This window comes from Tachysurus vachellii, chromosome 14, assembly GCF_030014155.1.
Source record: "Tachysurus vachellii isolate PV-2020 chromosome 14, HZAU_Pvac_v1, whole genome shotgun sequence".
Classification (NCBI taxonomy): domain Eukaryota; kingdom Metazoa; phylum Chordata; class Actinopteri; order Siluriformes; family Bagridae; genus Tachysurus; species Tachysurus vachellii.
This window is the reverse complement of record NC_083473.1, coordinates 17,547,758-17,570,096: the sequence shown is the minus strand read 5'-3', so window position 1 is coordinate 17,570,096 and position 22,339 is coordinate 17,547,758. Positions and strand designations below refer to the sequence as shown.

Here is a 22,339-nt window from a genome sequence, read left to right as displayed (position 1 = left end):
TGTCCAACGATTTTGTTACAAACACGAATCCGGAGTAAGAGGCTTCTTTTTCCTAGGTACGTAACAGCTGGAGAAGAAAAACTAAATGTACATTATATATGATTTCGAACGCGAATAATGTATAGAACTGATCCGGGAGCTATGACACGGCGTGTGTGGTCGATTTGTGCTCGGAAACGACAAATTAAAGCAGCTAAGACAACAGCAAGGTGGCTAGTCAAGAGCCTCTGCCCAACACACGCGTTCACACTGATAGAAAACGTCGGTGTTGTTGTTGTTCTTCTTTTCCTCTGAGCCGAAGGTGGTGTTGTTGTGTCCTAAAACGTCCTCAGTGTTTTATTTCAAACTGCTCTGTGTGCAGTGGGATAGATAGTTAACGGGGGAATGAAGAAGAAGAGGGAGGAGGAGGAGGAGGAGGAGGGAGTTTTGTTGTGGCGAGTCGGTTAGACGTTTTTATACCTCTTTACATATGCGGAGTAAACAAAGAAGCTCTTACTTTAGTTTGTTTCGTCCATTTTAGATTCGGATTTTTTTTTTGGGAAAAAAGCAAACAGAGACATGTCGCTGTGTAGGATGTGTGACTCCGTGTCGGAGTCTATTGTTCAGCGGGACAGAGCAGTGAAACCTGTGTGTGTGTGTGTGTGTGTGTGTGTAGTATTGACGGTGACATGATTATACTTTTTAGACAATTCTACACAAATCCGCCGTCTCCAACGACGCTTTGTTTTGTGTGTGTGTGCGCGCGCGCGCTAGCACTTATTGTTTCCTGATCCGTTGTGTGTTTTTTTGTTTGTTTTTTTCCTGTAACAATAATCGCTCCTCGTTATATCACTCGCATTTTAGGTCGTTTGGCTTCGTTACGACGGTTTCACTCGAGGTAAAAGTAAGTGTAGTCTCCCGTGTTTAAGTATTAACCGACCGAATATTCAAAATGTCGTCCGTTTTAGCTCCATAGCTAAAGCTCGAGGTTGTATTCTTGGTCAGTCTCAGAGTCAGAACCGAGTAGGAATCCCGGGCAAGTGCTTTGCCCCGCCCCTTCTGGGTGGGCGACGGTTTAATTTAGCCGTTCCGCCTTTTTAGGGGGCGGGCTGTTTAAAAAAAATAGTCGAGGGTTCTGATTGGTCAAAATCTAAAAAGTGGGCTGGCTCTTGTTTTACCTATTACAGTATATATATGTAAGACGTAGGCGATAGCTAAAACATAGTTAGGGAAAGTCACGTGTGAAAATAACTTCAGGAAGTTACGTTCTCACTAGTTAAAAAAAAAGAAACGATAACACTGATATAGCTTGAATAGCTGTTCATCCTGCACAGTCTGGTCGAGTTTGTGTGTTAAAGCGTCGTGGCAGGAAATCTGGCAACCAAACAACACACGCACGCGCACAATTCAAATATACAAAAACCGTTTAATCGGAAATTTGGAAACAAAGTAATTTGAGGTTGTTTACACTTGTAGTCTTTAAGGTTTATAATATCAGTTATAAATCGGGTTGAACTTTGTGTGTATGAAGAGTCTGAATGGCGGGCGTGGGAGGGACTGTGAGACATTCGTTTGAGTGACGTTCTCAGCAGCCAAAGAGTGACTCGTTTTGCGCCTTCTGTAAATCCCTAGCCAATCGCATCTTTAGTAGGATGGCGTTAAGGAATAAGCCACGCCTCCAGACCAAGAAACCAACTGGGTTGTTTTCAAAAGAGATTTTTTTCAGTCCATGTTTTTGTAGTATTATTATTATTATTATTTTTAAATGTTTAACCAGACGTAGCTTTTTATCGAGAGCATGCACTCTGAAGCAGGACCACATACGCGGGCAGTGTTTTAGTGTAGTTTATCATAGTGTTTTTGTATAGTTGTTTGAAGTCGTGGTGTGAAGCTCAGCAACTCTGCTAGCTTAGCAACTGCCAAGGAGGTGAGTGTGAAATGTTGGCTCTGGGGTTTGTTCATAGAACTCAGACATTTTACAAACATGTTTGTTGTTGTTGTTTTTTTTTTTTTAAAGATTAATACTCGGTGTGTGTATGTGTGCGCGCGTGCGTGTGTTAAAGCGTTTAAGCCGCTAGCTCTCGTCGCGTGCATGTGGCTATTGCGCCTAAGATCAAATCTGCACTATAACATAATAGCAAAGTTAGCTTCCAAAACACAAGGTTAATGGCGGAGGTTATGTTTCACCAAAAAAAAAAATAGAAAAGGAAAAACATTTCAGTGCGTACAAATCCTCGAGCTGGTGTGTGTGCGCGCGCGCGTGTAGGCTGGGGTTGCTAGCTAGCTTGCTAATAGCCTGTAGTGTAGCTGGTTCGGGTTGTGAAGGTTTGCAAGTGTGTTTTAGTGTTTGGCTGGAGCAGTGCGACAGGCCTTTCGTCGCAAGGGGGAAGGGGCGGATAACACAACACACGTCTCACCGAACTACTCTTGTAAATGAGGAATTACGTCAGACGCGTCTGTTAGTTGTGCGGCTTGTAAACACGCTGTATGTTCAGCTGACGAGCTTCGGGTAAAGCTCCAGTTTACCGTTACAAGTTTGTTCAAAAGAGTGTGTGTGTGTGAGGGAGAGAATGCGAGGGGAGGCGGTGTGTGTGTGTGTGTGTGTGTACAAGCAGTACAATGGCGTAATGCTCAGCTCTGCTCTGCAGCACGCCTCCTGTGTGACCACAAAACAAGGGCACAAAACTCCAATGCATTTGTCCTTCTCTCTCTCTCACACACACACTCAGTCCTGCACAACATAAACTCGCTCATGATGTCATGAGGTGTGTGAGAGAGCCGGGGACACCCTGCACGAGGCAGTCAACCTACAGTGAGGAGGGCGCGCGCGCGCACACACACGCACACAGCTTTCTCTGTGAAAGTCATAGCAACATTATACAGTCGGATCATTTCACAGAGCAATCACACGTGTGATCAAACCACACCGTATGACAAACCGGAAATGACACTGAACAGCAGAACTCTTCACTACTGGGCTCACGGTTGAAGGATTTTTCCATTATCACGTCATTTGTTCATTTCTAAGTTTTGTTCACGTCACTGAAATGGCCTGAAAGGTACACAAGAGCAGATTCACGGGATATTTCTGCCCGAGACCAGTCGCAGCAGAAGACTGATGGAACAAGAGTGGAAACAATATACAAAATTCGATCACATGCACGTTTAAACGGCTTCATGAGGAACGTTAATTCCACATGTGAACAGGGCCTTCGGGTAAAACTTCGTTCATTTCTTTAAAACATAAAGCAGAGAAATGGTTTGAAAAGTGGTCAGAGTTTTACTGTGATGTTCTCCAGACTCGAGCTGAAGGCAGCTTATGACGTTTGGCAGAGTTACAACATTAACTATTGAGCTATTTTTAGTACACGTGATCACAGAGGAACATCTGAGACATACTGAAATCCTCATGATCTTGATTTGATTTTGTTTGTTTGGAGGGTTTTTGCCTTTTACCGGAAAGCGAAAGTGATGTGTGTTTGTCCAGGTTTATCTCTTGTGTTATGAGCTGATTAACATGCTGCTCTCTGTAAAGGACACCACACTCTCACCTGCACCAGCTCATGTCAAAGTTCATGCAGTTGTTCCACCATCTCAATGTGGTTACTAAGCAGGACACTTACAGCAGAGATCTCATTTCACATATCCAAATAGGAGAAGGTCATGACTGGGTGACGTGACCATCATGATCACTTGTTGTTTTACTGGGTTTTCTCTCGAACACCATTTTTGCCTGACGTTTTGCGTTTGAACAATCACAATCCAAAATACAGACGAGTCAGATTTTGTCTCTGTGAAGATAGTTCTGTTTAATGTTCATGATGAGCTCTAACTCATCTTACACACTAGGCAGGAAGCATTCCTAAAGGTAGTCCAAAATGTTAAGCTAATCAGAAGGAAGTGTTACAGTATGTCCTTTGTGAACTTCTGGCCTGTGTAACTTTTGACATAGTATTTTTTTTAATTTATTCTTTTTATATTATTCACAGATATTAGTCTGACAGTTCAGCGCTCAACCCAATCCAGGATCATTAAGTGTGTCTTGTCACCCACAGGTCTTCGTGCATCCCCGAGTATGAGTTCAGAATGAAGCGCCGTTTGGATGATCAGGACGCCGGCTTTGCGGCGCAGCAGCGCAGGCTCCCAGGAGGCAACGAGGTCTTCCAGCCCAGGGTTCTGGCTCCAGCGCCAGTGGTGTATGAAGCTGTGACCGACAATGTGCAGCCCACCTCTGCCATCCAGTACCCTGTACCCCAAAGCTATCAGGTACGACACACTTGGGGCCTTTTTACACCTGGTCACTTCATGTGTTTTCTCTGATCCGATAGCTGTCTGATTTGTTAAAACTTTTCCATTTACATTAGGCCACATAAATGCGTCTTGGCGAATCGGGTATCAATCCGATCTTTCTACTCCTGCCCAATATGCAAATATATTTTACCTCATTTCCGGGGTAATTGAAATGGAAGACGCTTTGGTTTATGCGGTTTTCAGAATGCAATCAAAAAGAAGGCGAAAAAACTTATGACGGTTATGCTACAAAAAACAACCCTGTGTGTCGTCTATGTTATTTGTTTCTGGTGCGATGCACGACTCGTGAGTCACTTGCGAGTGACGTACTTCCGTTTGGGAGGAGTATAGAGCTGATGTATGTGGCTTGAACAACCACATGCATTTACACCTGTCCAGTTTCATCTGAAATGCGTCCCAGACCACCTCCTGAAGTGGTTGAATGATCGGATTTATATCCGTCTTGAAAACGTTTCGGAGGGCATTTAGACCTGGTCTTTTTACCATCGGATAGCTATCTGATCACAGAAAACGCATGAAGTGACCAAGTGTAAAAAGCCCCTTAGTTACACACAGCTTTTCCCAAGTGCTCAGTTTATTAAACTTTTTAATTTAAACCCGTTCATGTTTTGAGAGTGAAGACATTAAGGATTTATCTGGTTTGGTTCTACAAAAGAAATGGAAACACATGTTACAAAATACAAAGCAATTCATTTTTGTCAATCTGAAATCTGCATATCTCGTGTGCAGACTGATATTTACGATATCAATAGTAAAAACCCGGCATCTCAAAACCTGAAGTCCAGAAGCCGTGGCTTACTCCTTTGTGTGTATTGTGGTTGTTCCCTGCAGGTTCCTGCTGCAGCTCAGAGCTCTGGAGGTCATGGACACACTCCAACCCCTGCTGCTCACGGCAGCTCCCATCATCACAGCTCTGCTGTACAGCCACACGGCCCTGCGCTGGTCCCGAGTCACAGCCACCCACCCAATCCCACTGCCTCTGCACCCAGCCAGCAGCAGTTTCAGAGACTCAAGGTAAGACTTCTAACGGAGACTTTATCTGCCCACAAACCTGCACGACGGGAGCAAAGGAATCATCGCCTGGTCTTTGTTTAGTCTTAAGCTCTTCAGTTTTCACAGGCCAGTGCTCTCTGTAGCCTTGGATTCTGTTGGCTGTCAGAAGTTGAGCTCTTCTTTTCTTGTAGTCTGTTCACCTTAAAGACGTGTGTTGTGAGATGCTTTTCTGTGTAAAGAGAGCTGTTTGAGTTGAGTCCAGTCAGCTCGAGCATCAACAGGGCCTGCAGTAACCGGATGTTTTTTGTTTTTCACACCATTTATAAGAACAACAACTTTTACACTTAAATTTTGTTCTTGATTTTAATTTGTCGTACCACTGTAACTTCAACACTGAGTCGCTTTTAGATTTTCCTGATTCATGTATTACACTTGGCTTAACCACACTGGGGTTTGATCAGGGGTCAGTCGATATCAAATCGGTTACATCTTTTAACATCTTTTAACATGTCCTACAGATTAATGATCATCTACTGAGCACTTTCCATCAACAGCCAAGTTAACAGACGGTTAGTTTACTTAGCTAGCTAATCTAGTCGCCATGTCTCTCAACTCACACCAACATCATTAATCAGTGTAGATCACTTTAGAAATGTCTATTATTATCCTCTTTTTCCTTTTGACCTGCAGCACATTTAAAAATCAACACGTCACTTAAAAACCGCACGGTGCAGTGTTCACACTCACTTTGCTGTTGCTATGGGAATCAGAGGAGAGCATGACGATGGAATCTCCACAGCTGAATCACATGCAAAACTGACTTCACACGGGGGGAATTGTTCCGAAAGAGTCCCCAAAACAAATGTACATCGAGTGTCATTTTTTTATTTTTTATTGATTTTTATAACCCTTCCTGGGATGATACGATGGTGTTAATCTGGAACTCTGTGTTTTGCAAAAAAAAAACACTAGAGACTGTTGTGTGACAGTCCCGGGAGATGATGCCACGGTCAAAAGGGCTTTTCACACTTGTAACAGTACCCCCTGGGTGATTGGAAACTCCAGGTCAACACAATCCGGGGTTAACTGTTAATCCTGGCTCTTCATAATCCGACATTTCACCCAGTATGTTCCTAAAACCCTGGATTAACCTTCTTTTTATTCACATGTTTGTGCCTTCAACAACCATGGCTGGGTGAATACAGAGCTCGACCGCTTCGAAGTAGCTCGCCTCCTGCTTTTATTTTCTCTCTAAGTTTTGTAGTGTAGCTCATTACCCAGCTTTTGTAAATTCCTAAAACACTGTGGAAAGTGTCCTGTATTCAGATTTGACGGTTTTCCCCCCTCTGTAAGGGATGTTCAGGTTTTGATCTGGGGTTTGTCTGTTACTAGCCATAACGTCTGCATCGTTTCACACTATAGGCTGCAAAAGCTTCAGAGCAGAGTTTCAGAACAAAAAGTGGGATGTAAATAAAAGGACAGGGTTTCATAAAAAGCAGAGTTTAGATCCAGTTTAGTGTGAATGCGAGCTCGCTGCATTTAAGGCAGTTTGCAATCTTCTGTTTGTTAATCAATCATGAGTGATCAGTGTAGTAGATAATCCTCGAGTAGAAGTCATTAGCGCTTTATGCTTAAAAAAGACCGAGACGTCCTTCAGGTACAGGTGAACAAAAAGTGAACGAGGAGGAAAGAAAGCAGGCATTAAAAGCTACTGTTCTGTTGTGTCGCAGGTGGAAGATGCCCTGTCCTACCTGGACCAAGTCAAGCTGCAGTTTGGAAGTCAGCCACAGGTTTACAACGACTTCCTGGACATCATGAAAGAGTTTAAGTCTCAGAGGTGAACTTTGTTGGAGTTAAGACATGAAGAACATTCGTTATTTAGAATCTTTTAAGTCTTTCTGAATTAACAAGCGTTTGTTTTTAATTCCCCGTGTAGTATCGACACTCCCGGTGTGATCAGTCGAGTGTCCCAGCTTTTTAAAGGTCACCCTGATCTCATTATGGGCTTCAACACCTTTCTGCCGCCTGGATACAAAATCGAGGTGCAGACCAACGACCTGGTGAATGTCACCACGCCGGGGCAGATCCACCACATCACGCCACACGGGATCTCGGTGCAGAACATCCCGCTCACAGCTCCAGCACAGCACCAGAGCCACCTGAGTGCACAAGCCTCCAGTACAGGCACCGCTCCCTCCACACAGCCTTCACAGAAAAACAAGGTAGTCCTCGAATCACATCTTCCATCTGCAGTTAGATGTGGAACAGCAAGAAGGTGGTTCCATGATACACTTTACAAACTGGTTCAGTTTCTCTAGTACAGGAACTTCTAATATGATGATGACCTCCATTCGTTAACGTTTTCTTATAAACTGAACTTAAAAAAGTAAACAAACGTTATATTTAAATATAATAATTATGTAAAGCATAAAACTGATAAAAACCATATGAGGTTACAGGAAACCGTTTCTCGTTTAAAGCTACTTCACTCAGTCCGATTACACACGGTGGTGTGACACTACCAGAACAATGACAACACTATCAAAGAGAGTGAGAAACTGAGAAAAGCTGGGGGATGAACAGGAACCTCCACACCACACTAATGCCTGCTTTCAGTCATCAATATACACACACACAGAGAATAATAAAAAAACAATCTGAAACACTTAGCGAGGTTCACAAGAGGACTAAATATGGGTTAATTGCCGATGTGTCTGATCAAGCAGACACTAGACAATCAGCAGTTGACCAAAATGGCACAAAATGTCTAAAAAAAGGCAAAAAAAACAACACAGAGCAGGAAATGTCAACAAATGGCACAGATGTTCTGTAAAAGGGCAAAAAAGAACATAAAGAACACGCCAAGTATTAGGATTAGGATAATTAAATGTTAAAATTTGATATAATAAACAGAAAAGTGTCACCATTCTCTAGCATTTTCAATGCCAAAGGAGGATAAAAGGAAAGAGGAAAATCTTTTTCATAAGTTGTTGTAGTTTCAAGTCAACCCTTACCTTCAGTTTATATATATATATACACGTGTGTGTGTATATGTATATGTGTGTGTGTGTGTGTATATATATATATATATATATATATATATATATATATATATATGTATATGTATATATATATATATATATATATATATATATATATATATATATATATATATATATATATATATATATATATATATATATATACACACACGTGTGTGTGTGTCTATATACGTATATAGATATAGGTAGATAGATATTAAGACCATTTTCATAATGGTGACTAACTCGAAGAGTTGCTCAAGTGTGTGTTAGTGTTTAAACGAAAGCGAGGCTCATGTTCACACACACACACATAGCACAGAGAACAAAAGAGCAATACGTTGGTTATCAGAGCTGTTAGAACAAACTGGACACTTGACTCCTAATAAACACTACGAGTGCTGCTGCCCAAAATACCCAGGTAACTGAACGCTTTACGATTGCTAGAAGTTACGTTGGGGTGATCAGCACCACACATGGCCTTTAGCGGTACAGTTTAGGCATTTGTATCAAAGCCAAACTGTTTCCAGACAGCATACCTGCTGGTTTCTTTATCCATCAAGACAGGGCACAAAGCTGTAAAGGGGTGGGCAACACAAGCAGCAGGAAACCTTATGGATGGAATTGAAACTGCAGGAAATGATTATTGGTATAGTTTAACATTTTCAGAATCTATATGTGGATTTTTTTGATAAAACAATTGAAAAAAACAATTAGAAAAACACGAACAAGAGTGCATTGTATATCAGTGAGCCTGGCTGTGCTTGAGTTCACATGAGTCCGTGAAGCCAAGACACGAAATGGAGATAAAACACACACATGATGTAATCAAGCTTCATTTTGCTTTTACTAAAAAGCAAAGTTTGACATTATATCACACGTGTTTGAGATTCTCATTAGCTCGATATCCCAACAACGAGTAGCAGAATGTTTGTAAGATTTATAAGGAGGTCGTCATTTGTAAAAAGCACTCGGACAGGGTGAAGGTCACAGCAAGGTCGAATGTCTGAACCTGGTTGTACCTTTAACGTTTAAAGAATATTTTAAGAGTATTTATGGCATGCAGATTTGTCACAGGAAGTGTGACGGGCATAACTTCAGCAATGCCTTCAACGTCAAAAGGGATTCTAATATTTATCCATATTTAGTCTCACCAAATCTCTCAAATACCATGAGGTGGAATTTTGAGGTCAAATTTAAACAGACTTCTGTTTGTGGCTTTAACTGGTTTATTAGACCGTGTCACCTCATCCTTGTATATTTTCCTGATTCTTTGTTTTGATCTGGAAATATTTCCTTTCTCTTGACTTTATAAATATTACCAAGACACCGATGAGTTACTGTTCATACAGTAGTTTACATTTCACTTGACTTGTGTTTAAGAGCAGCTTTGACAGTTTCCTTCCATTAACAGGTTGATATTAATGCACTCTTTCTGCTAGAATGTTGTGGTTTGTATAGTGGACAAATAAATCATTGTAATGTAAAATTGAAAAACTTTATTACTTGTTGACACAGTAATGTTTTCTTTGAGATGTTTATAGAAAGAAATAAAAGCTGTAGCTTTATCATATAATGTAAAATGATTAGAAATGACACATTGCTGTGGTTTTTAACAGAAATATGACAGACACCTGAGGAAATGCACTTATTATACAGGGAAAACAATTAGCCAAAGCTCCTAGGTCTAGCTGTACGACATTGTTTGTTCATCGTCGATCATTTTGCTATAGCAGTTATGTTCCACCATGTCTTATTTCTTGCTAAATCCCAACAAATAAATGTTTATATGCTTCTCCTCTCTTTCTTCAGCCATTGCAGTCTCCAGCACTCACGCCCAGCAGTCAGCCCAATCCGTCCATCCCACCATACGCCTCACCCCGTTCCCCACCACTACATCCTCACACTCCCATCAGCAGCACCCCCAATGCCCCCCCGTTGCAGAACAACCAGCCTGTGGAGTTCAACCACGCCATTAACTATGTTAACAAGATTAAGAACCGCTTCCAAGGCCAGCCAGACATCTACAAAGCTTTTCTAGAGATCCTGCACACATACCAGGTACAAGGGTATTAAACACCACTTAACTTCTATTTTTTTTTTTTTAATATATATAAAACAACCACCATTTTCATTCTCTGCAGAAGGAGCAACGAAATGCTAAAGAGGCAGGGGGAAACTACACCCCAGCCCTGACCGAGCAGGAGGTTTACGCTCAGGTGGCACGGCTCTTCAAAAACCAGGAGGACCTGCTCTCAGAGTTTGGCCAGTTTTTGCCGGATGCCAGCAGCTCTGTGGTGAGGGATTACTACTAAAACCACAGAAAATTAAAACACAACGTGAACTTTTTGAGAGTCACTTTGGCACAGACGTTCAGGCTGTATTTACTCACTGACTTTGTCCCTTTTCTCTCTGTGCTCACCAGCTGTTGGGTAAAACTACAGCGGAGAAAGCCGAATCTGTGCAGAACGATCACGGGAGTACAGTAAAGAAACCACAGCTGAACAACAAGCAGAGGCCAAACCAGAACGGCTGCCAGATTCGCAGACACTCTGGTTCGGCTGCAACTACACCGCCGGTGAAGGTAACTCTTAAACAAGCCCAGTAAATATTTGGTTATTTGACAATTTGCCGCTAGGTAGTCAAAATGCTCCGTGGTTGGCGATAATGAGGTGTAATCTAAGATATCTGATGATTGACCCATGAACAGATGGCGATGTTTGACAATCTATAATCATCCCTAAAGCATAAGGGAAGAGAACTAATAGAGAGACTGTGGTGTGGTGATCTGTGATTGGTTGTTTGGAACCTGTGCTGATCATTGATTGGTTACATTTACTGCATTTGGCAGACCCCCTTGTCCAGAGCGACTTACATTTGATCTCATTTAATGCAACTGAGCAATTGAGGGTTAAGGGCCTAGCAACGAATGCTAGGTGTATCTGGGATTCAAGCTCACAACCATCTGATCAGTGGTCCAACACCTTAACCACTAAGCTACCACATCCCAAATGATTGGTTGTTGGGAAACCAACCGTGATTATTTGTTTTATAGGGGAAAAAGCACAACCGATCACTAAAGGATGTCAAAAGTCACCAAACCTAGCAACAGGGTTTCTGACCATCATGGGCTTTACATAGCATCTTAGTATAATATTGATCCTGTTAGTTTTAGTAAGTGAGCACATTTAAAACAGTGGACTGTGACCTTGCAAGTCTAAAGCAAAACTATTGTTCCTCTGCCTCGTGACAGCAACATACTGCCTGAGCAAAAGCGTACTTGTCATCCATACAGCGTAGGTATTCATACAGTTCGGAAAATGTCAAATTCTGGGGTTGTAGTGATGTTCTATTGTTACAGTAAGAAGATAATAATAATAATGAGGAGATATCATGATGGTTCTTTTTTGTTATTGCCCAGCCCTAATCTTTTGAGTCCAGGAGCTTTCACGATGATGCCCACGATTAGTTATTGGCAGACTGATGGTCAGAGAGGGAGAGACTAAACCTTCTGCTCCCACCCAGAGAGCATGGCCAGTGATGATCTCCTAGTGATGATCCTCTAACTCAGCTCATTAGTTTAACTCTTTATTTCAGTCGACTGGATTTGTTGATTACTTTTATAATCTAGGCGTTTGCTTTTATTTGATTTATTTCGTTTTTTTTTTAACAATCTTACTGTGTGTACCTTGCAGAAAAAGCCTAAGTTGCTGAATCAGAAGGAGTCCTCTGTAGTAGAGGCCAGCAAACACGGAGTCGGCACAGAGTCTCTGTTCTTCGAGAAGGTTTGTATGAGAATCACCAGAGCATCACCAAAGTCTTAACTTGTTTCCATCTTTCTGGTCACTGCAATAACTTCTCTGTGGGTTTTTTCCCGAAGGTTCGGAAAGCCTTACGGAGTTCTGAGGCTTATGATAACTTTCTGCGGTGCCTGGTCATCTTTAACCAAGAAGTGATTTCACGTGCTGAGCTTGTGCAGCTGGTGCTACCTTTCCTGGGGTAAGTACAATCCCATCATTTTGTTTGTCTTCTTTGTTTTTGGTTACAGGAACGACTCGGTTTTCACTGTGCAGTGATTGAACTATCAAAAATGTGTGTAATCTCTTCAGGAAGTTCCCAGAGTTGTTTACCTGGTTCAAGAACTTCCTGGGTTACAAGGAGATGTCCCACATAGAGAGCTACCCAAAAGAGCGGGCAACAGAGGGCATCGCCATGGAGATAGACTACTCCTCTTGCAAGAGGCTGGGGTTCAGTTATAGAGCGCTGCCTAAGAGCTACCTGCAACCCAAATGCACAGGAAGATCCCCACTCTGTAAAGAGGTGATGGGTCGTTAATAAAGCAGGCAGAGATCACAGGCATAATTCATTATTTTTTTTATAAATGTAATGGTTATGAATGTTTAACACCCTTTTTTTTTCTTTCTTTTTTTTTTGATGTCCAGGTGCTAAATGACACGTGGGTTTCATTTCCTTCCTGGTCAGAGGATTCGACCTTCGTCAGCTCTAAGAAGACTCAGTATGAGGAACACATCTACAGGTGTGAGGACGAGCGCTTTGAGGTGAGCCTCTTAACACCTTAGAGTTTAATTAAAAGCTTGCCAGTGCATGTGCAAAAAGATGTAACAGTGAGCTTTTAGATCTCCTTGTGTTGCAGTTGTGTGTCTTCAGCATTCTATTTTGTGCTTTCCAAATCGTATGCTAGCGTATTATTCTACACCATTGTGTAGTGTAAATAGAGCGAGTTGTGTGTTCATTAGAAGAAGTGCACTTCCAAGAACAGGACATTTGTGAGTGGGATCGTAACAGCCTTGAGAATGTTTGAGTAATTTAGTTCATGCATCATGGTTTAGTTTATCATCTCATTCCTAAAAGATTTTTTTTTTTTGTTGCTATAAAAAAGTCTCTCATCGACTGCGTCTAAGTGTCAGTACTGTGTACTAAAGGTTCAAAGCACGAATAAAGTCCAGTAAAAAATGACTGCGTTGTTTCAACTCCGTTTTGATAATATAATAAGATCCAAACCTACATAAAAGTATGCATTTAAAAATCCTGGTCTCATGTTATTGTTGTGATGAATTTCCTTTATTGAATTGTTCACTTGTAGTTGGACGTGGTTTTGGAGACGAACCTCGCCACTATCCGGGTGCTGGAGTCCGTGCAGAAGAAGCTCTCACGCATGTCTGCAGAAGAACAGGCCAAGTTCCGACTGGACAACACGCTTGGCGGCACTTCCGAGGTCATCCACCGCAAGGCCATACACAGGATATACGGAGACAAATCTCTAGACATCATCGACGGCCTGAAGAAGAACCCTGCCGTCTCCGTCCCCATCGTACTTAAGAGGTGTGTGATCAGGATGAGCAGCGCTGACACTCGTCACACTGACTCGCGCCTTTTTATTTAGCCGGATGCAACAGCTTAGCTCTACCGCAGCATTGCTGAATTCCTGAATCTGATTGGTCAGAATTGTGCTTTATTCTTTTTAACATGTGGCTTGTGTAGTTCCGGTTGGAATGTTTTTCTAATACATTGTTGTTTCCATGGTAACAGCTCATATGCAGATGACTGGTGCAGCAAATGCTGCATCTCATCTAGGACTAATAATTAAAAGGAAACGTCTTAATGTTGACGTCGGGAAGCTTTTAATTAGATGTTTATTATTTATTGATGGAGTTTAGACTATTTACTGAAATCAAGAGCTGTGTTTTTTAGAGAGAGAGAGAGAGAGAGAGAGAACAGGACCTAGCTTGTCTATTTTATAGGATGTTAAATCTAACCGTGACCTTACAGAAAGCTTCACTGTATCAAAAAGCACCTGTTTTTCTTCGACATTTTATAATCTGTTTATTTATCATCACAACAAAATTAGAATGTGAACGTGATCTTCCTGCTAGCCGATGCTACGGTCAATTCACGAGCACTTCTGACCGCTCAGAGTCGAGAATTCACACATTTCCAGAGTCTCAGGATTTTCTCACATGAACAGCAGACCTGTAGCTCTGTACAGTGCTGAGACATCGTGCTTGCTCAGTTCATAGGAAAGGTTCAGTATTAGCTGTAAGACGCACCGTTCTCTGTGCTCAAGGTTAAAGCTGAAGGAGGACGAATGGAGAGAAGCGCAACGGGGCTTCAATAAAATATGGCGTCAGCAGAACGAGAAATATTATCTCAAGTCCTTAGACCACCAGGGCATCAACTTCAAGCAGAATGACACCAAGGTGCTCCGCTCCAAGACGCTCCTCAACGAGATCGAGAGCATTTATGACGAGGTAAAACATCCAGTGACGTGCTCAGTTGTTAAGTTGTCAGTTAAAAGCCTGGTTTTGACGCATCGTGTTCAGCAAAAAAGGCTGAACTATTAAACACTTGAATCTGATTCTTGTTTATAAAGCACCAGGAACAAGTCTCTGAGGAAAATGGCACACCGGCAAGCGGCCCTCACCTCACCTTCACATACGAGGACCGGCAGATCTTGGAGGACGCCGCGGCCCTGATTATCCATCATGTCAAGCGACAGACCAGCATCCAGAAAGAGGACAAGTACAAGATCAAACAAATAATCCTCCACTTCATCCCTGACATGCTGTTCTCTCAGCGAGGTGCTCTGTCAGACGCTGAGGAGGAAGAGGAGGACGAGGAAGACGCCGAGCTCGACGAAGGAGGCTCCAAGAAGCACAACGGTGTGACCGGGAGTCCCAGCAAGTCCAAGCTGTTATTCACGAACACTCCGGCTCAGAAGCTGCGCTCGTGTGACGACGCCTACAACCTCTTCTTCGTCAACAACAACTGGTACATCTTCCTGCGGCTGCACCAGACGCTGTGCACTCGTCTCCTACGCCTGTACAACCAGGCCGAGCGGCAGATCGAGGAGGAGCTGAAGGAGCGCGACTGGGAGAGGGAGGTGCTTGGTCTCAAACGGGACAAAAACGACAACCCTGCCATCCAGCTTCGGCTCAAGGAGCCTAGTGAGTAGAAATTTTGTATGAAAACTTGTTTTATTTTTTCTAACTTGTTCTGAGCGTAGATCTGATCGTGCGTATGGATTTTTCACATGAGCCGTCTCAGAAACACGTTGTTCTCTTCTCCCTCTCACTACGTGCCATCTCTCTGTCTCCCAGTGGACATAGATGTTGAAGACTATTACTCCGCCTTCCTGGAGATGGTGCGCAATTTACTGGACGGTAACATGGAGGCATCTCAGTACGAGGACTCTCTCAGAGAAATGTTCACCATTCACGCCTACATCGCCTTCACTATGGACAAACTCATCCAGAGCATCGTCAGGCAGGTCTGTACTCTCTCTCTTCTCCCCATACTGTGTCTCATAACCATTGTTGTGCTAGTTACTAAGAAATAGTAACTAGTTACAGTTACTAGTTACTTCATTCAAAAAGTAACTCAATTACTTTGTTGATTACTCACACCAAAAAGTAACACGTTACTGTTAAAAAATAGGAAAAATATTTTTTAAAGAAATAATGAGCATATTTCCACTTTGAGAAACTCGTCTTGCTCTCGCCTTGACTCGCCATTACCGCCGCACATACTTGAATAAACGGAAACACACCCACAGTGCGGCGTCTTCGTGTTTACAGGTTGGCATTCACCAGTCCTACAATGCGTCACTGCTGTAAACAGGTTAGACTGTAGGCTACACTGAATGAATGAATTAATGTAAAAAGTAACGGACAAACGCACCACATGGTAACGGAGTTACTTTATTTAAAAAGTAATGCGTTACAGTATTAGTTACTGTCAAAAGTAACTGCGTTACAGTAAGGTGTTATTAGTACTGCCCAATAACGCGTTACTGCCCAACACTGCTCATAACTAGACCTCCCTGACTGATTTAGCCCCCTGAACGAGCTCATGTCTTCACAACCATTTTACCGGACTTCATCTCCAGCACCAAAACATACAATCATGTGATGTTATTCTTTTTTGTTGTTTATAATGAAAGAACACAGATCCATTTTTTTTTTTAAAGTCTGCACAAAATAATTATCTTCTTCATATACTGCTGGTGCCTGGGAATATTTAGAGCTTTGATATCAGCGCATCTCATCTAGTTCATCACTGGTTTTCTGTTTCCAGCTGCAGCACATAGTGAGTGATGAGATCTGCGTGCAGGTCACAGATCTGTATCTGTCCGAGAGCAGCAGCAGCGCCACGGGCGGCTCGCTCTCCACACAGACCACCAGGGCCACCTCGGAGTCGGCCTACCAGCGCAAAGCCGAGCAGCTCATGGCTGACGAGAACTGCTTTAAGGTAAACGCTTCACCTTTTCCTGGCCTACATTTACTTACTTTAATAATATCATCACAGCTCTACAAGTGGTGAAGATCGATGTTTAATATTTGCGTATCTTGCGGCGCATGTGTCGTAGCTGTTCTTCCTCAAGGGCCGTGAAAACGTGCAGCTCACAATCGAGCTGTTGGACACCGAAGAGGAGAACTCTGATGAGCAGGGGGATTCAGAGGTGAGGCGCGGTTTCTTTTTTCCTCACATTCTGCACAGTTTGCTCGGTCAATTATATAAAATGGCATTGGCTTGTTGAAGTATGACTAAATTAGTGTTTTTTAGGTGTCTGTAATGACTAACTGTTCAGTTTTCTCACACCACCAGTTTATTCTGTGTGTTTCTAGCGCTGGTCAGATTACGTGGGCCGGTATCTTAATGCCGATGTGACGTCTCCAGAGCTAAGAGAACACCTGGCACAAAAGCCTGTTTTTCTTCCAAGGTATTAATATCCGAGTGTTAATATCCACTGCGTCTTCAGTGTTGTTAAACATTTACAGGCTGTTGCTATAGAGGAAGCTTCAGTTCCAGGCAATGTCCAACTGATTCTTATTAGTATGACTCTTAGTACGAATTTATAACAGGTTTTTGCTCGGCCTTTTTTGCTTACAGAAATCTGCGGCGAATCCGGAAATGTCAGCGGGGACACGAGCAACAGGAGAAGGACACAAAAGATAGCGGAAAGAAAGAGAACGCTGAGAACATGAAGATGGAGTGCATGTTCAAGCTCAACTCCTACAAGATGGTGTACGTGTTTAAATCCGAGGACTACATGTACAGACGCACCGCCCTGCTGCGAGCCCAACAGGTAAAGCCGTGTGTTCCAGTCCACGTAAAAACACATCATCCAGAGTGTTGGTGTAAAATAAGTCTTTTCTCAAGTCTGTGCTCAAGGTTATATTAACCTTGTTGATCTGAATATCATGTGCAAACTAAACTAAACTAAAGCATGCATGGCGGCATTGGCCTGAGAAAGGAAAGGGTATTAATATGTGCGTTTTTTTTTATTTTATAAATGTTGAAATTTCATTCACATGACAAATTGTCTTTAAAAGTATAGTTAAGTAATAGCCATAAAGTGTACGTTGTTTTTAAGACTTCTGTAGAGAAGAACATATTACTTTAGGCCGTGAATCTGTGAGCCTTGTCTTTTTTTGCTACATTTTTTTGCAAAATCCTTGTAAAGCTTTGTGCTTTGGCAGAAGGTCTTGTACACCCTGTTAGATGCCGAGTAAAGGGAGCAGCTAGGGTATGTTCTCTAGTCTAATATAGAAATAATAGATTGTGATCAATTACAAACAACCAGCACTTTTCTTCTTTCCACTACAGTCGTCTTTGCGAAGCCGCGAAGACCTTGTTTACGGTCCGTAATCAGTAAACCTGACCTCCTTGTGATGTAATGTGTTTCCATTCCAATGTTAGTGTTGTGTACGTGTTAAGTAAGGACTAACAGACGACAGACCGTACAGTTATACAAACATAACGCATGCTTGCGTGGTGTGATGCGAAGCCGAACAACATGGATTTAACACTTTGAAGTGGTTTTTCATAATATTCACTATTTTATAGCCACACTGTCTGGAGTGTGTCGATTGCAACAATTTTTTGCAAAGTCTTTACATACTTTAAGATATTTAATGTCGTGGAACGTCCAAGAGACGAGACTTCCTTATATAGTCATGATAAATGTTCCCTTCTCTATCATTCTTCTGTGCTCTTTCTTTCTCTCTCTCTTTCTCCCTGTCTCTTTTAAAAAAAACATGCAGTTGTAGAGTGGAAGATTTACGTCTCTAACAATAAAATGTGTAGTCTCAGTTTTTTTTAAAATCCCTTGGCTTTTACAGAGAGTCTGGTGTTATAGGCCTGAGTTGTTACTATATGAACAATAATAGTTATAATCGTTCATGTGACAGCCAGAGCAAGTGTCCGAAATGTGCTGTTATACGGAAATAACCTGAACCTTCTGACCAATCAGACTCGAATATTCAGCCGCAACACCATCCAGTACAGAACGTTCTTCTGTCTTCTGTCTCTCACTTTTTTTTTTTATTTTTACGCACAAAATAAATGAAAATAGAGGACGTTGATGGGATGTTATGAGTACATTTGTATATTTTGTGATGTAATCTGGCAACCTGAGAAGCCACGTGTAATGTATGTGTTTTCTCAGGATGCAACAAAGAACGTACATATCGTCTTTACACGTGATTAGTTAAGTCCTTTAGTTAACTGACTGTCGTTTTGTGTGGGTTTTTGTATTTTCTCGGCAGTCACACGAGCATGTCAGCACAAGGCTGCACCAGCGTTTCCAAGCCTGGCTAGACGGATGGCTGAAGGAGCACGTGAGCCGGGACATGGCCGCTGACACCACCAAGTGGCTGATGGGAGAAGGGCATGAAGGGCTCATCTCCTGCACTACGACCTGCGACCCCGAGACACTCCACTACAGGAACATCAACAAGTACAGAGTGAAATACAGCAGCAGCTACAAAACACCGTGAAGTCGTGGAAGCGGGTCAGACGCTTATCGGGGGAGGTTTAGTGCACAGGGAAGGAAATGGACTTGGCAACAACTTTCTAAGGCCGACGTGACGGCACATAAAAGCTCTCGTGTCGGACAGCAGTGGCGGCTGGCGGACGTCTCCATTTATTTTAACAGCGTGTTCAGCTGTACCCATGCCCACATTTCTAATGGAAAGGAAACACCACTGCATGTAGTTTTAGTGTAGATCTAATCTAGAACAGGTGCCATCCTCGTGTTCCCAGGACCTGCAGAGCTGTTACAGTCTAGAAATGAGAAATCTGACTGCTTAGCTTAACTCCTTTTAATGTATTACTGTAAGCACAGGCTGCGTAACGGAAGAGTACAACGCCATGTTCAGGGTTCCTTTTCCGTCTCTAAACCCCTACTGTTGAACTCGGAGACAGAAAAACTCCAGACGCAAATTTAGCTCAGATAAGTGCACTTAACTTTGAATAGACAGAGAAATGATACTCATTCAATTCTCCAGCCAAAGTTTAGCAATTCCGTAAGCTCTGTGGTTAAAATAAGCTCAGATCAGTTCCCATTATAATGAACGATATCTAATAATGAAGAACTTTTCTTTTTTTTTTTAGTTCAAAGTAAAAAAAAAAAAAAAAAAAATTGAAGCTAAAGAAATCGAAGACAGCAATAAGGACCTGTGACGTGGCATGAGGTTTAGGGCAGAAAGCGATGAATGAATGAGTGACTGAGGCTTGCAAAGGTTCGGGATACATCATTTATATCAGAATGAGACGTGAGCACAATTTTGTTGGCCGCCTCGGCTGTAAACCTTACGAAGTTGCTGGCAAAGCCGAATGCCAATACACCAGCTAGAGCACACACACACGTGCAAATGAAAATTCACAATGTATGCTCCACAGACACAACAGTTCCCTATTTGTAAATAACATGTATATATTGCTAGACATTTTTTTTTTTTGTTTGTTTGTTTTTTGTTTTTTTTTTATGACAGACCTGTGTTTTTGTGAGACTTTACAGGCTTACTGTGGACTTTAGGAATCGCGACAGCTAAAAAGACAACATGCAAGACAAGTTTATTACTGTTTTTACCAAAGGGAGTTTATTATAATGATAGTTGTTTTCTTTTCTTCTCTCTCTCTCTCTTTCTCTCTATCTCTCTCTCTCTATCTCTCTCTCTCCCCGTTTTGTGTTTGATCCCCTTTCCCCTCTTTTTTTTTTTTTTTTTTTTTTTTTTTTTGTCTTTTTTAATAGTAAAGAATTGTTAATTTTGTAAACGTAGAAATGTATCCAGGTTCTTGTTTTTGAAATGTTTTTATAAGAAAAAGCAAAAAAAAAAAAAAAAAAATTTTAATTTTTTTGGAAATTTGGGCTCATTCTAGCACACGTTTAATCACTGCCTGTTTGGATACGCATCTGTTTCTCTAGTCTGAACACTGAGGAAGCCGAGCGGTCGAGCTCACACTGTCCTCGGCTAACCGACGAGCCCCGCGAATGTAACGCGCCGTGTTCGTCATGCAAGGTTTTCTTCTTCACCCTGGATAGATTTCTGCTGGATAAGAATATAAATATATAGAGAGATATATAAATATATACATTTTAAAAATGAAAGTCACAAAAGCATGTCTTTTTCTGTGGATCATTATCATAGCCCCTTTATTTCGATATTATTTAAGGTAATAATAAAAGGACATTTGTAGCAGGTTTGGAGCATTTCTTTCTGCACCGTGTGTGAGATGAAGCAGCGACGTGAGAACAAGAACCCTGAGCAGTGCTGGGTTTAGTCAGAAGAGGGAGCCAGATATCAGTTTTGTTTTTTTTATTAAGCACTTTTAGGGAAAAGTTTTCTGATCGTGCATCAGTGATTGTGCATCACTTCATTAGAGGTGCAATAATTTTTTTTTTTTTTTTTTTTTTTGAATTTTTTAATAGTAGACCGAACATGTGTTTTCAGGAAAATTCACAACATAAAGCCATAAAGATCAAGAGCACAGTTTTCAGTATGTTGCTGTATGTTCTTGCTTCTTTATATTTACAGGAAAACCACTGCAAGTTATTACAAAATTATTTACGGTTTAATAATTGACAGTGACATGACAGTGTCCCTGTGCACAAAGCACAGCGCTCCATGAAGACATGGTGTGAAGGTGAAGGTTGGAGTGAAGAACTCGAGTGTCCTGCACAGAGTCGTGACTCTGACTCATCCCCACTGAACACCTTTGGGATGAACTGTTACACCGACTGAACCCCAGACCTCGTCACTCTTACATCACCTGAGTCTGATCTCACTAATGCTCTTGTAGCTGAATGATCACTTTAATCCACACAAAATATAGTGGAAAATCTTTCAGAAGAGTGGAATGGGATGTGATCTTCAACAAGGACATGTAAAGGTGATGGTCAGGATCTGCACAATCATTGGGCTGTATAGTGTATCTTCAACATATTTCATACAGAGGTATCAAGGTCCTTCAGTTTCCTCCCAAACATGCCAGTAGTTTATTGCCTTCTCAAAATGACCCCTAGATGGGTGTGTATGAGTGAAAATTTGTAGTGTGTAATTACTAAGTACAAATACATTATTGATTTCCTACTGATTTGAAGTGTCACATAACAGTAAAGTTTTGGCACTTCACACTTATATATATGTACACTGAGCACATGTTTACTGACATTGTAGTGTCACTGATACACAACAAACATTGCACTATTACATGTTTATCATTCAGTATGAGCATCGTGACTCACCACCTCAAGCCTTCTTTCCAGTTCCTCTGCTAAACTTCCTGTCATGGAAATGAGCCCCAGTCCCAATCAGCCTTAAGACACCATTATTTTATTCCATGTGGCGCAAGTATCACTTAACTGGTGCGGTTATGTTGATATGGAAAGCTGGAGCCTTGCAGTGAAGATGCACACTTCTAGCTGTTTACTCTATTCATTAGACCAGCACTGTCGAATTGAATGCTTCTCTGGATGGGGAAATTGGAGTAATGAAAGACATTCTGACACAAACTCATATACTTTGGTGTGAAAACGTATTCGGTTTATCATTCTTCAGCTTGTTATGTACCTCTTATACCACAGCAGTTTGCCATCAATGACATTTTTTATATTGTGCAAGTTATTTCCTGTTATCACTTATTGTTCTGTCCTGAAGACATTCGTGTGGAGGAAAACTGACCCTTCTGATGCACCGACAATCCAAATTCTG

The 22,339-nt window shown here is 41.8% G+C and overlaps 1 protein-coding gene across 2 annotated transcripts; it reads left to right on the top strand.

The window, feature by feature from the left end:
- sin3aa (SIN3 transcription regulator family member Aa) lies at nt 1–20,827 on the top strand. Of its 2 annotated transcripts, none has more exons than XM_060886294.1 (21): nt 1–56; nt 4,035–4,245; nt 5,122–5,304; nt 7,014–7,120; nt 7,220–7,505; nt 10,137–10,385; nt 10,469–10,621; nt 10,750–10,908; nt 12,020–12,109; nt 12,205–12,323; nt 12,434–12,644; nt 12,767–12,883; nt 13,429–13,667; nt 14,410–14,593; nt 14,716–15,289; nt 15,443–15,612; nt 16,419–16,592; nt 16,711–16,803; nt 16,970–17,064; nt 17,235–17,430; nt 18,893–20,827. In XM_060886294.1, the coding sequence occupies exons 2-21, from the start codon at nt 4,066–4,068 to the stop codon at nt 19,121–19,123; spliced, it is 3,810 nt and encodes a 1,269-aa protein (XP_060742277.1). In that variant the 5' UTR covers nt 1–56; nt 4,035–4,065; the 3' UTR covers nt 19,124–20,827. The 2 variants fall into 2 exon arrangements, with proteins under 2 accessions (XP_060742277.1, XP_060742276.1); XM_060886293.1 differs by lacking the exon at nt 1–56 and adding an exon at nt 1,701–1,906.
- The last annotated feature ends 1,512 nt before the right edge of the window (nt 20,828–22,339 follow it).

Excerpts from the sequence above, each read along its gene's own strand:
- sin3aa (XM_060886294.1), top strand. The coding sequence starts at position 4,066 with ATGAAGCGCCGTTTGGATGATCAGGACGCCGGCTTTGCGGCGCAGCAG. Across the intron at positions 16,804-16,969 it reads ATGAGCAGGGGGATTCAGAG|CGCTGGTCAGATTACGTGGG; the intron begins GTGAGGCGCGGT and ends GTGTGTTTCTAG. Across the intron at positions 17,431-18,892 it reads CCCTGCTGCGAGCCCAACAG|TCACACGAGCATGTCAGCAC; the intron begins GTAAAGCCGTGT and ends TTTTCTCGGCAG.